This window comes from Chanodichthys erythropterus, chromosome 14 (genome assembly GCF_024489055.1).
Source record: "Chanodichthys erythropterus isolate Z2021 chromosome 14, ASM2448905v1, whole genome shotgun sequence".
Classification (NCBI taxonomy): Eukaryota; Metazoa; Chordata; class Actinopteri; order Cypriniformes; family Xenocyprididae; genus Chanodichthys; species Chanodichthys erythropterus.
Genome location: NC_090234.1, coordinates 38642561 through 38656166, shown reverse-complemented (window position 1 = coordinate 38656166; position 13606 = coordinate 38642561). Strand labels below are relative to the sequence as shown.

The 13606-nt window shown below is 40.6% G+C and overlaps 1 protein-coding gene across 3 annotated transcripts in view; it reads left to right on the top strand.

Annotated features, from left to right (window-relative positions):
- The window catches only part of pard3bb (par-3 family cell polarity regulator beta b), a 433139-nt gene that overhangs the window by 412269 nt on the left and 7264 nt on the right, over positions 1 to 13606 (top strand). For all 3 annotated transcript variants that reach the window (XM_067410020.1, XM_067410021.1, XM_067410022.1), the window contains one exon: positions 9188 to 9264. In XM_067410020.1, the coding sequence (XP_067266121.1) occupies positions 9188 to 9264 (77 nt within the window). The remainder of the gene's footprint in view (positions 1 to 9187; positions 9265 to 13606) is intronic.

Sequence of the window (13606 nt, the reverse complement as noted above, 5' to 3'; positions counted from 1 at the left end):
TTATTAGCTGTCTGCAGTGTGGTTTTTTTCTTCGCCAGACTTTTTATGTTGCCCGTCGCTGACTGTGTTTTATGAGTGCTGAACGTGATGGAGTAATGGAGCCTATTTATCAATGCAGATATTAATATCGCTCCAGTCCTTCACATGACAGATCAGCATGTCTCAGATTAAATATGTCCTGTCAAAAAATATCAGCATATTCTCCAGCCTTACTCTTAGAGCATTTCAAACAGTCTCTACCTATAGAGCCCAGCACACTTTCTGTTTTCTAAAGTCATCTACAATATACTGTCATAAGCCACATATTGAAGTCAATGTAAAAAAATAATAATAAACTATTTACTCACTTAAATGCATGTGTACAATATTTTGCATATCATTCCATGCAAAACAAAACAAAAAAAATATTAACACATTGCTTGCTCCACCTCTGGAAAAACTTTTTTTTCAGCAAACATAACCGAGGTATAAATGAATATCAGTTGGCAAATGGCTATCTACGTGTCGTTTTATAGGTAATGCAGCTTTTCTTAAGTCTTGCCAAAAGTTGCTCTAGCACTAAATTTAACGTCATTTCATGTTGACTTTAAAGACGAGGGCCTGCCATTTTTAGTCTTGTGTCAGGGATGAATACGTCAAAATAAGTTTCAGCACGGGTGGGCTGGGGCGAACGGAGGTCCAGGTAATGGTGCTGATGGCTCACGGATTGTGCAGTGTACGAAGTGATGGGGAGGACGCTTTACGACTGGCTGTGTCAGTCTCTTCCGCCTGAATTACCCTCTCATCTCTCCTCTCCTCTGCTCGGCACGCCGTGAAATGGCTTTCTGTAGGCCATTAGCTTTGAAGGAGCGGGGACGAGTAGGATGGAGGATACAGCACCGGCCTGCTCTCCCACCATGCCATCCCAATGGCCTTCATTACGAAGCTTAGCTCTGACACACATCACCCAGCGTGTCTGTCAGTCAGACGCTACAGTGTTTATTGCTGCCCGTCGTCACCCCAGGTCGAGTACTGCAGGGGACAGATTCTTGAACAATCTGCTGGCGATTTTTTTACTGTCATGACACACTTTCCACACTTTTTGATGTCTTGTTAAGATGAGACTAAAATATTTTTTGAGAATTTTGAGGAGAATTATGAAAGCTACAAGTGATTAGAAGCCTGGCAATGACTTGCTGGATGATGCTTGCAGGATCATGCGGGATAAAGTCAGGGTTGTGAGCCTTATAGGGTTAGGGTTGTCTTTGTTTAAATAGATGTGGTTTGAAAAAAATCAACAACTGTGCATATTTATTTGTGCAATCAATGCTTTTCTCATGGATTTAGTAAGAACTTGTGCATTAATTGATATTTGTGGAATCTGCAGACAACAAAAGTTTTCATAACACTCAACAATCAGTTTAACTCACTGTTTTTCACTGTGTGTGTTAAACACTGATCAGGCATAACATTATGACTACCTTCCTAATATTGTGTTGGTTCTCCTTTTGCTGCCAAAACAGCCCTGACCCATCGAGGCATGGACTCTTCTAGACCCCTGAAGGTGTGTTGTGGTATCTGACACCAAGATGTTAGCAGCAGGTCCTTTAAGTCCTGTAAGTTGCGAGGTGGAGCCTCCATGGATCGGACTTGATGCTTGATTGGATTGAGATCTGGGGAATTTGGAGGCCAATCAACACCTCAAACTCGTTGTTGTGCTCCTCAAACCATTCCTGAACCATTTTTGCTTTATGGCAGGGCGCATTATCCTGCTGAAAGAGGCCACAGCCACCAGGGAATACTGTTTCCATGAAAGGGTGTGCATGGTCTGCAACAATGCTTAGGTAGGTGGTACGTGTCAAAGTAACATCCACATGGATGGCAGAACCCAATGTTTCCCAGCAGAACATTGCCCAAAGCATCACACTGCCTCCGCCAGCTTGACTTCTTCCCATAGTGCATCCTGGTGCCATGTGTTCCCCTAGTAAGCAACGCACATGTACCCGGCCATCCACGTGATGTAAAATAAAACATGATTCATCAGACCAATCCACCTTCTTTCATTGCCCTGTGGTCCAGTTCTGATTCTCACGTGCCCACTGTTGGCACTTTCGGTGGTGGACAGTGGTCAGCATGGTCTGACTGGTCTGCGGCTATGCAGCCCCATACGCAACAAACTGTGATGCACTGTGTATTCTGACACCTTTCTGTCAGAACCAGCATTAACTTCTTGAGCAATATGAGCTACAGTAGCTCGTCTGTTGGATCGGACCACACAACGTTCTAAAGAGTGCAATTATTTTCAGGGAAACGCACAGCTAAAGTAGTTCCAGGCAGGTCTTGAATGCATTACATGTCCATATAATTTTTCCAAATGATTTCAGTTATTTCAAAGTTACTACAACTGAAAAAGAACCAAAACCACGACACTGATCAAGCAAATAAAAATGGTAAACAATAGGATAAAAATTATTTCTGTTTTTGCCTCAAAATTATGCTATTATGCACAGAAAGCACATACTGTCTTTCTTCCGCTCTTCTACTCAAACGCGCACAAATGCAGTACGGTCACACGCTCACACAGAAACGAGTTGTCAGCGCTGCTCTGATGATTTTATCAGTAAAATAGTTTAGCAACATAAAAGCTACATGACATTGCTGTTTTTGAAGCAGATAAACTGACGCTGCTGCCGAACACTGTTGAGTGTATCTAGTAAAACCTTTTTTTTTTTTTTAAATAACCACTGCATCTGTTTCCTGAAGCTGAATGTCTGCTATTTATATACCTTCTGAAACGAACATCTGCAAATAACTTGCAAAAACAAAATAGATGCACAACTTACCAGGTCATAGATTTTAGATGCATATGCCTTGAACCTTACAATTTCACATAGACCAGGTATGCTTTGTTTTATATTTAACATTCTTTATCAATCATTATGTGCCACCAGACGTGTATGACTTGTGTTAGCACAAGTCGAATGTATTGATAGTATGTACCTAGCATTTAAGGAGGCTGATCACACAGCGTATTTTGTTCAGCGTCAGTTAGGAGAGCGTGAAAAGGACAGATTAATCTGTACCACTAAAGGTTTCTTCATGAATAAACTCATTTATGAGTTATTAACATTTAACAAGTGCCATTTCCAGCCCTGCGAATTTGTCCGGCTTGAGCAAACTCTCGATAATGTCGAGGGTTAGAGTTTGCACGGTCAGATCAAGAGATTTCTTTAGTGGCGCCTGCAGGTGAGGTGACTCTAATGAGGCCTAGGGTGATGCCTGTTTGAGGATGTGAGTCACCACACCCCACCCTGCCCTTCCAGCACACCATCCTCCACCTCTCCCCTTCTCACATTCATTTGTTTACCTAGCCCGCAGTGAACTGTAAAATCAGACTGATGAAATCTGCGTTTTACATATGCATGAGCCCTGTGCAGCTCAGAGCGGAGGGATGAATACACCCTCTCCAGAGAGAGACCTGTGGTGCCCCCTGAGCAAACACACACACACACACACCCCACACAAACATTGGCCTCTGTGCCTACACACACACACACACACAATGACAAATAACTTAGTCATACACACCTACTCATATATACATGTCAGAAAAGGGTTTTCACAGATACATGAAAATTTAACCAGTTTGTCAGTTTATTTGATTATTTTGCCGTGGAGTTAGATACTTATTAGCTCAATAAAAATCCGAAATGGAAGACAAACTCTAGGGAAATATCGATAATTATCGATACTTTAATTCAGTCCTACAAAGCATCAATAAAAATAGCCCTAATCTAATTTAAATCAGACCTAATATTTATGTGTAGTGTGCAGTTGCAACAGTTTAGCAACATGCTAACACTAAGCTTTGTTAAAATCAACTGTATATGCGATGACTGTGTTTGGATGCACGACAAAGACATGATTGTGTGCGTAAGTTGTTTCTCCTGTGCGCTTCTTATGTAGAGTCTCTTTTAAGGTTTCAGGATAGTTAGGATAGTGATTTCAACCCAAGATTTTCATCATGAACTTATTACAGGGACATTTTCCCCCTAGAGCAATCTGGGGGGAAACTCCAGGGGTCAAAATTTTGCTGATTAATATGTTCTCATTAGTCTTTTTTTTCCATTGTTAGATTCTTAGCATCTTTTTCCATTCTTTTTTAGCCATTGGAAATTAGCTTCTGAAACCCATGTTTCTGTTGTATAGCAAATGTTTTACCAGTGTTCTTTTCTGTTGAAGTCTCTTAAAAGCAGGAAATGGATTTAATTCAACTATCCCTTAGTTCAACCAAAAATTAACATTGTCTCATTTACTCACCCTCAAGTTGTTCCAAAACTGTATGAATTTATGTCTTCTGCTGAACAAAAAAAGAAGATATTTTAAAGAGTGTCGACCAAACAGTTACCATTGACTTCCATAGTATTTTTTTTTCATACTGTTCTTTTTTCATCAACTGTTTCTTCAAAATATCTTCTTTTGTGTTAAGCAGCAGAAAGATATTCATACAGATTTTGAACAACCTAAGGGTGAGTAAATGATGCCAGAATTTTCATTTTTGGTTGAACTATCTCTTTAAGTGGCTTCCTTTCATATCACAGTTCAGAATAGTCACTTGTAAAGGATATGATACTGTGCACAATTTTATGTTACCTTTCAGCCAATCAGTGTTGTAATGCTGTAAATTTCCCAGGGCTCTAAATTGATTAGTCATATGACATTTGCAGCTCAGGTGATTGGCTCAAATGCTTTTGTGGCCATGAGGAAAGATGGCAGATTTGAAATCACTTGTTTTCAGCCGAGCAAGTGTCATTGAGAAGAATGGGAATGCTAACAGATATCTCTCTCCAGGTGTTATAAACCTCCTCGGGCAAAGTAGTGATGACTCACTTCTTGCTCCGATCAAATCAGCAACCTTCCAGTTACCGGCTTTAACCGCTGTACCACACCACTTCTGTATCTGATCAGCCCTTAAATGAGGGAAGTAATCATTGATCTCTTGGTCTCCTTTTTGGCCACAGGCTAGGTCTCTGGAAAGGTGCGTTTATTCTCATATGCACTGTTATTAGCTTCAGGGTTATGGGGTGTTCCTTTCATGCTCCTTAGTTTGTCCTTTTTTTCCTGATTGGCTGGTTTTCGGTCAGCATGGATTGGCAGCTTCAATCAGAGTTGAAAGCACAGATGGTGAGAGGGCAGAGTGTGGACACAGTTAGCAACATGGTGTGAATGCGAGGGCACAGCTAAATAATGAAGCAAATCACTGCCATCATTACAGCAGAACAGATCCAGTCAGATACCAATGCCTGTTGGGGAAGGATCCTTATAAAGAATATTGAACTTTAAACACCAAGGTCTGTATTTCTACCGTGTCGAATAGTGATATCTGCTCCATTTGGAGATAAGTTCTCCTCTTTAACCCTCCAGGGACATGATGATAATCTCCACCATCATCAGCATTCAAAGAAGCCCACTTCGGTTACTCATGGAGTTCATTGCATGCGTGAAGGAGAGGCAAAGATAAAGCGAGTCTGTTTGAAACAGAGAACATTTCCTCTTTCATTCAGAAGCACTTCCATTCTGACCCCTCTCTCAACTATCCTTTTTTTCCAGGTAATGTGTGCCTGTCCTTTCATCATATATATTGAAGCCCTGAAGACATTTCAGTTTCTTTAAAGCCGAGAGAAAAAATGTGGCTAATATGCAGGCAGGAGGGCAGCCGTTATGAGGACGGTGGAGAGAGAGGTGGTGGCACGGCGAGCTGTGTATTTAAAATCAGCTCATTGAGACAGATGACACAATTTCACACATATTGCCCTCGGAAAAGCAGCCAGTTTTCCATAATGGCCCCAACCTTCATCTGTCAGGCCCTGCTAAATCTACTGGAATAATTTCCTCATGGATTATATGTCAGTATTTATAATTTATTAAGTTGCCTATATGTGTCAGGGTACAATTCTCACAGTTCCAATCCTCTGTCATCTTTTTGCTTTTTCGGGTGAAGAAGGACAAGAAGACTAAGTCTCACCGAAATGAAGATGCTGCTTCTGAATGTTTTGTACGGGCATGCTTGCAAATAGTGCGAGCAAATCCCGTTGAAAGCGTTGGTCTTTAGAGGAAGGAAACAGGAGATACTCCCAAATCTGCATGCTGAATGAGGGGAGGTTTAGCCGGTCTTTTAAGAGATTGCTCATCTTGCTAATGTAATGCGCACAGTTAATCTGGCTCTTCCTTGAGCTTGAGTCAGGCTTAGTCCAGGAGGGTTGGAGGACTCCTAGTCTTCATCCTGTTTTTGGAAACATAATCTGGGATCTGGCTTTTTACCCCCTCCCCAAGACTCCCAGTACTAAATCCCCCAATAAGCAGCCTTTGTGAGCAACTCACACTGCCTTTCATGGCTTGATTACAGGGCACAGCAGGTATTTCAGGGGGAAGGTGACTCTGTGATGAATGTAGAGAGAGTGACGGGGCCAGCGCTGGTCTAGAATGTGGCTTTGAATGAGTCGCTCGCATGATAATTCATGCTTTACAATGAAGTCTACAGTAATGCGACATGACCTAGGTGGAGTAGGTGTCCTCACACCAAGTTAAGAAATTAACCAGGGATCATGGCAAAAATGCCACAGGTATTTTAAATGTGGGGGCCAAAATTGCCCACATATTTTTGTTTAATCAGTTTAGTTTCATTACAGGCTGTTACATCTGTCTAATTATGGGTTTAGTTCTTCTAGTTCTATTTAACAAGGATGCATTAAATTGAGTGATGGTGAAGACAAATAATGATATAAAATTTTAATTGTCTATTTAAATAAATTATGTTCTTCCTACCCTATTGAAAAAGAAAAAGAAAAAAAAGAAAAAGTATACTACAAATCCATTAACATATTTACTGATATCACTTGAGACTTACTGATAGAAATATTATAATTACAATTTATTTGGAGTACTTCTTTATTGCACAATGCACATTTCTTAATATTAAGCCAAAAATGTGTTTTAATATCACTATTAGTAAGGATAGTATGATCACTCTTTAAATGCAAAATATTTACAGTTTGCCTAACGTATACTTGCAATAGTTCAATTTTAGCACAATCAAATATGCTTACGTATATCTTTAGTTGGATCTCAGCATTACTTCGGGATAAACAAAGTGCATGAAGTATAAAATTAGTTGTTCCAATTTAGCAGACTTTAAATATGTCAATTTAGTATACCAAAAGTACAGGGTATTTATATTAAGTGCATAAATATGTACATTTGTAGTATACTTAGCATAAAATAAATGTATTTTAAATGCATTTTGGTAGATTCATTTTCACTAGGGTACGCATCAAATAATCCTGAAAAACAATGCATCACTGTTTGCACATAAACATTAAGCATCGTTTTCACGATTGATAATAATAAGAAATGTTGAGCAGCAAATCAGCATATTAGAATGATTTCTGAAGGATCATGTGCACTGAAGACTGGAGTAGAGGCTGGTGAAAATTCAGCTTTGCCATCACAAAGATAAATATAAAATATTTTGAAATATATTGTAATATATTAAAATATATAAATGAAATGAAAAAGTCATTTTAAATTGTATTTTTTGTTTTTACAATATTGCTGTTTTTACTGTATTGTTTATCAAACAAATGCAATCTTCTTACCAAACCAGTATAATTTCCTTATATATATATATATATATATATATATATATATATATATATATATATATATACAGAGTTAACGATGCCATACGCATCACGATATTTTGAACAAAATCTTATTTGAATTTGTTTAATTTATTTTAAAAACATTAACAAATTTCAATACTTTTCTTTGTTGTACATACAAGATCACATTTCAGGTTTAATAAAAACCTTCTGTATTCAAATTAACAGCTGAATAGGTCTGTCTGTCACTGAAAAAAATTTACATTTAACATGAACTTAGAATTAAGAATCCTAAGGGACCGTTCTCATATCGCGTCTAAAACGCGTGGAAGGCACAGCCGCACCGCTTCTCCTTTCCAAAGCGCTTGCGCTCCAGTGGCGTCTGTTGTTGCTATGCAACCATGAACTGCGCTCGCCAAGAAGATCAGGAAGTTTCAGCAAAGGATAAATTGATTTCTAGCCCTTGCATTAGCTTTACTACTAGATATATTTATCGAGATAAGATATAAAAACCACTCTGTCCAGCTATGATCAGCTGTTCGGCTGAGGTTTTGATGTTTTGTTACGGAAAGGCCGAAGCTGATCGGTTGGTTCATGTCACATGGCCTGCGGTGTGCTTGAGGCATTCTGAAAAGTTGAATTTTTCATCTCAATTTCCCTGGAAAACGCACCGCATGCGCGTCGCGACCACGTTGCTTCCATTATGAGTGTGCCTGCCGCGTGGCTACATTTGAAATAACTGACTTGAACGCGGAAAAGACGCAATTATGTGAACGGCCCCTAACTTCTTAAAGCAAAGCATCGCAAGCCTCTTTTGCTTTTCTGTGAGCACTGCTGTTGCTGTGGCACTCCGATGAAAGAAAGCCATGAATTTTTTCACATGACCAAGCAAGCGACTGATGTGAGAAACGTTTAAACCTGCTTGCAAGATTCAATGTGTGCGTGAAACACTTATTGAACTAGAGAGCTGATTGAGACACACCCTTATATGCGGTGACAACCCGGCTTCTCTCACTGCCACCTCCATGTTGCAGAGTAGGTCACGTCGGCAGCTCAACCAATAAGATTAGACTGCCGTCATAACGTAAAAATATCGACATCACTCTACGATACATATCGTAACATTTTTGCATCGCGAAATATCGTACTGCGATATATCGTTACACCCCTAATATATAAATATATATATATATATATATATATATATATATATATATAAGTTAAAATATAGTGTGGCGATCAAGAGTAGAGCAATGTTCAATGTGATGTTTAAATCATGGTCAACTATTTAAAATGCATTCCAGTGTTGTGTGTTGCGATATTTTTAGAATTAGCAGCTACTTTTATGTTTGATATTGATTTGATTATGTCGGCAATTGCTCGCATTGAAACATTGTGTACAACATGCTTTGAGTATATGCTGCCCTGTTGACACTGCCACACCCCAATACATATACCACAGTAGCTTTATTGCAGTCTAATTTAATATGTGTCATGTAAAACTCTTCTTCTCATTTTCACTCTGCTCTTTTCTTGACATTTATCAGATGCCAGTAAGAAACCCTGACCCCAGACTGACACCACGCTACGAGGATGCCGAGCGACAGTACGCCTCTCTGCCTAGGTAAGAACATCCACTCATTAATCCCGCATCCTTCGTGACAAATCGGAGAGAGATTGGAAGCTAGAAAAGTAGAAGACGGGAAGGAAGAGAGGGGGAGAGCAGGTAGTCATCTGTCTCTCTCATGCAGTGCTGAATAATCCTCTTTAATGCGTATAATTAAATCTGGAGTGTCTGCCTTCTGAGGCCCTCCTATCCTGGGAATTCACCTGATCCTCTCCAGGGAGACGGCCATGCGGTCGCAGCTCTGTAACCCGATCACAGAGCACATTTTTGGAGCCGCCTAAAGTTACAGCTGCCTCTTTCTGTCTCTTCCGTTGTTTCTATCGGCCTCAATCACGTCTTTCCGTGTTTGCTGAGCCTGACCGACCACGACGGCCAGCGCAAACAAACAGGCAATCGCACAGGCGTGAATGTTGGCTCGTAATGTCCACAGCCTGTTTGCCCTCTCTGGTCTGTGTAAACAGCGCTGGTGTTAGTGTGAGGGTCACGGTTTATGAGTTTGGCACATGTAAGTGTGGATCTGTCATCACATGATTGCAGAAGACTATAAACGGATAACCGATAACAAATGAGACACATTAAGAAATCTAAAACTTGCAAGTGATGAACTTTTAAAAGTGTTGGCGAGGCATTTTAATAGCACTCATTGAATTGAAATAAAATGCTAAAACACTTATAAAGTATTTATCATTTTCCCTGCAGCATCATTACATGGGTGAACTAAGATTTCACTCCTCCAAAATGGCTTATCACAACAGATTTTAGTATCAACCACCCTGGGGTCTACTTTCAAAGCCATTTCCTTTCTAAATAACGCTCATCACCTCTGTTCAAAGTGACTACTATATCCATTTGGGTACTATGTGTTTTTTTATGTTGACACAAAAAAAAGGGCCAAACCTTGGCCAAAAACTCCTGTGGCAGACCCTCGCTTTCATTATTACACCATCCCAAACTGGAAGAGTTTCAAATCTGTGTCCGGCCCACACTGAGGTCGCTGGTTTTTGCAGTCAGCTGAAGGTTGGCCTCGTCGCAAGAGCGTGCAGCTCCGCCGTGTGTGTCTAATTATAACCATTAGTGCATTGATACACCCACTCATTACCTAGTGTTCTCAGCTCGAGGTCAGCCAATCAGAAGGTCCATTCGCCACCTGCCTCCAGATTATTGGATTAACTGGGCAAGTCAAAGTTGTGTTTCATTGTGTTAGGGCTTTCATTGGACCGTTTTAGTGATAATTGGGTGAAGAATGCACAGATGGTGGCCCATCTCCATGAACTCTGGTCAAGAGGTACATTTTTGGAGCTGTTCTTTAGTGCACAAATCAATCACAATCACTCATTCTTTCTCATCCTATCTTTCACTTTAAAGGGTTAGTTCACCCAAAAATGAAAATTCAGTCATTTATTACTCCCCCTCATGTCGTTCTACACCCGTAAGACCTTCAGAACACAAATAGGGCTGCACGATATATCGCATGCGATTGTCACGCGCATTTTGTCAGTAAAGTCGGTTCCCTGATTACCGCTAAATCGCCATCACCTGCTTTCAAATGGAGCAGCATTTAATAGACAGAGCCGTAGATCACTGATAAGCCACGCAATATCGCGTTCATATCGCAGATTAATCGCCTTCGATAATGAACGTGATATTGCGTGGCTTATCAGTGAACTACGGCTCGGTCTATTAAATGCTGCTCCATTTGAAAGCAGGTGATGGCGATTTAGTGGTAATCAGGGAACCGGCTTTACTGACCAAATGCGCTTAACAATCTCATGCGATATATCGTGCAGCCCTAAAGACAAAATAAGATATTTTTGATAAAATCCGATGGCTCAGTGAGGCCTGCACTGCCAGATCATTTTCTTTTTCAATGCCCAAAAAGGTACTAAAAACATATTTAAAATAGTCCATGTGACTACAGTGGTTCAACCTTAATGTTATGAAGTGACGAAAATACTTTTTGTGCACCAAAAACAAACAAAAGAATGACTTTATTCAACAATATCTAGTAATGGGCGATTTCAAAACACTGCTTCATGAAGCTTTATGAATCTTTTGTTTCGAATAAGTGGTTCGGAGCGCAAAAATCACTTGATTTCAGTAAACGAGGCTTCGTTACGTCATAAGCGTTTTGAAATTTCAATAGTTCACGTGACTCTGACATTTTGATATGCGATCAGAACCACTGATTTGAAACAAAAGATTCGTAAAGCTTCGAAGCTTCATGAAGCAGTGTTTTGAAATCGGCCATCACTAGATATTGTTGAATATCGCATGAATATCACATCATATGTTGAGGCCTGCTTCAAAAATATCTTAATTTGTGTTCCAAAGATGAACGAAGGTCTTACAGGTGTGGAACATGAGGGTGAGTAATAAATGACAGAATTTTCATTTTTGGGTGAACTAACCCTTTAAGACTAACCAATTCCTTTCTCAAAAAGATAAGAAACACCCCCACTGAATCTCTCCCCTAGTCCCGCACTCTTTGGATTTTCTGGTGGTGGGCCTTCCCAGACCTCTTTAGATCGGTCCCAATGGTCTCATTGTTTATCATGAATGTTCTGTGTTAGAAGACCTCTTAGCGTGTCTTCTTTGCAGTCTAAATGTGTGCAAAATCGGCTGTTGTCGAACCTTAGGAAAGACTCTGTTGAAGCAGTTTGTACAAATGTCAGTAAATTGTTCTCGTATCTTTTAGACAAGCCAGCAAGCTGTCAGTTGCAATGTTGCAAATGCCAGAAAAGAGTTTGTGATGAGGGAAGAAGGTTACATTTGATGAGAGCTCAGAAAATACTGCCATATTTCCATTGTTCTGCCTGTTCAATGTTGCCCTGGCAACCAACACCCACCATCTGCGCTAGGCTGGACCTCCTCACCCTGTCGTCCGATTTCTCACTTTCCCCCCCTCCTCCTTTTTCTTCCCTTTTCTAGTTTTCATTTCCCTCTCCTTCTGAAATTCATGAAATTTGCATCCTCCTGTGAGGCGCATCAGGTTTGTAAATTGTCGTTGGCATCAAAAAGACGTGATGGCTGATTGCTGTTCGGAGTCTCCCGCAGGTGAGCTCATAGGTGTCCGATAAGCTGCAAAACTGCAAGCTTCTGCCCAGACCGTGTAACGTCCAATAGCAGGACAAGCAGGCAAGCATGACTTCTACAGAGCAAACCTCATTTAGCACCGTTCTGCCACGGCGTCCATTACCACACTGGGCAGGTAGCAGATGGAGAATATTAGGCTAATGATTAAATGAAGCTGGCGGAAATTTTTTGATGGTTTCACTTGCTGCGGCAAATGCGGTCAATCATTACTCATTCAGCGCTCAGAATTCGCTTTGAGGTTTTGGAATAGCTTGGCATTTGGCACAGTTTCAGGGAGGTATTATTCGTGCTTGGGCATTCTCAGCCTGAGATGCAGGATCTGCAAAATCCACGGATCTATTTCAGCCTTCACGAGAATGAGACCACTTAACCACCTGACTCATCTTTGAAGACATGTAGCACCCATCGCATACCTTTCATACTGTTCTCACACATACACACGAACGCCTATTCATTTCACACTCTCAAGGCTGAGTGTTGTAAGAGAGTTAGAGTAAAAGAGTTGCTCATTTTCACTTCTCTTTTGTCAAAGCCATCTGCGATGCGAAGCTTCAGTTACCTCAGTTATTAAAGCAGTCGATTTAAGGATGAAATTCAATTAGATGTGGCAAAATAAATCTAATATCATTCCTAATTTGTATAATTACATTCTAGGTCATACAATAACATTTCTGATGGATAGACACCTATCTTGTTCACCAAGATTGTTATGAGAGCTGAATGTTTTCTTCAGTTTCTCCACTCCCAATATAAGGCTGGAATTCAAACCAAACAATCCTTCCAGGACTCGGTGGGAGCCTACCCGGTGTTATATGACGGCCAGGGGGTCAGTAGGCCGTGTGTTTGTGTATGTGTCTGTGTGTGTGAGGGTAAGGTGCGTGATTCCCGAGGGCAGCTGAATAAACAGCCTGCCCTTCAGATGGTCCACGGTGTTACTTCTGCAGCCAGGTGCACTATAGGAGCTCTGATGTAATCTCCAAAACACGGCACTTATTTTAGGGCAGCTCCTGTCTAGGATAGCTAGGATACTCTGGTTTGAATGTTTACTTGTCAAAAAATGATTGTCAGCTACAAACTCCTCAAGCAAGGAGCTTTTCAGGCAGCAGAACATGACAGTCCTCAATGGAAACACCAAAAAACGAGAAACAGACGTTCTCTAGACAACATTCGCCAATGTTGATGTTCCAGGATGAAGGTTTGAGGAGTGAGCAGCTGGCACCTTCTGTTTTTTTCCCCTCTTTTCTCT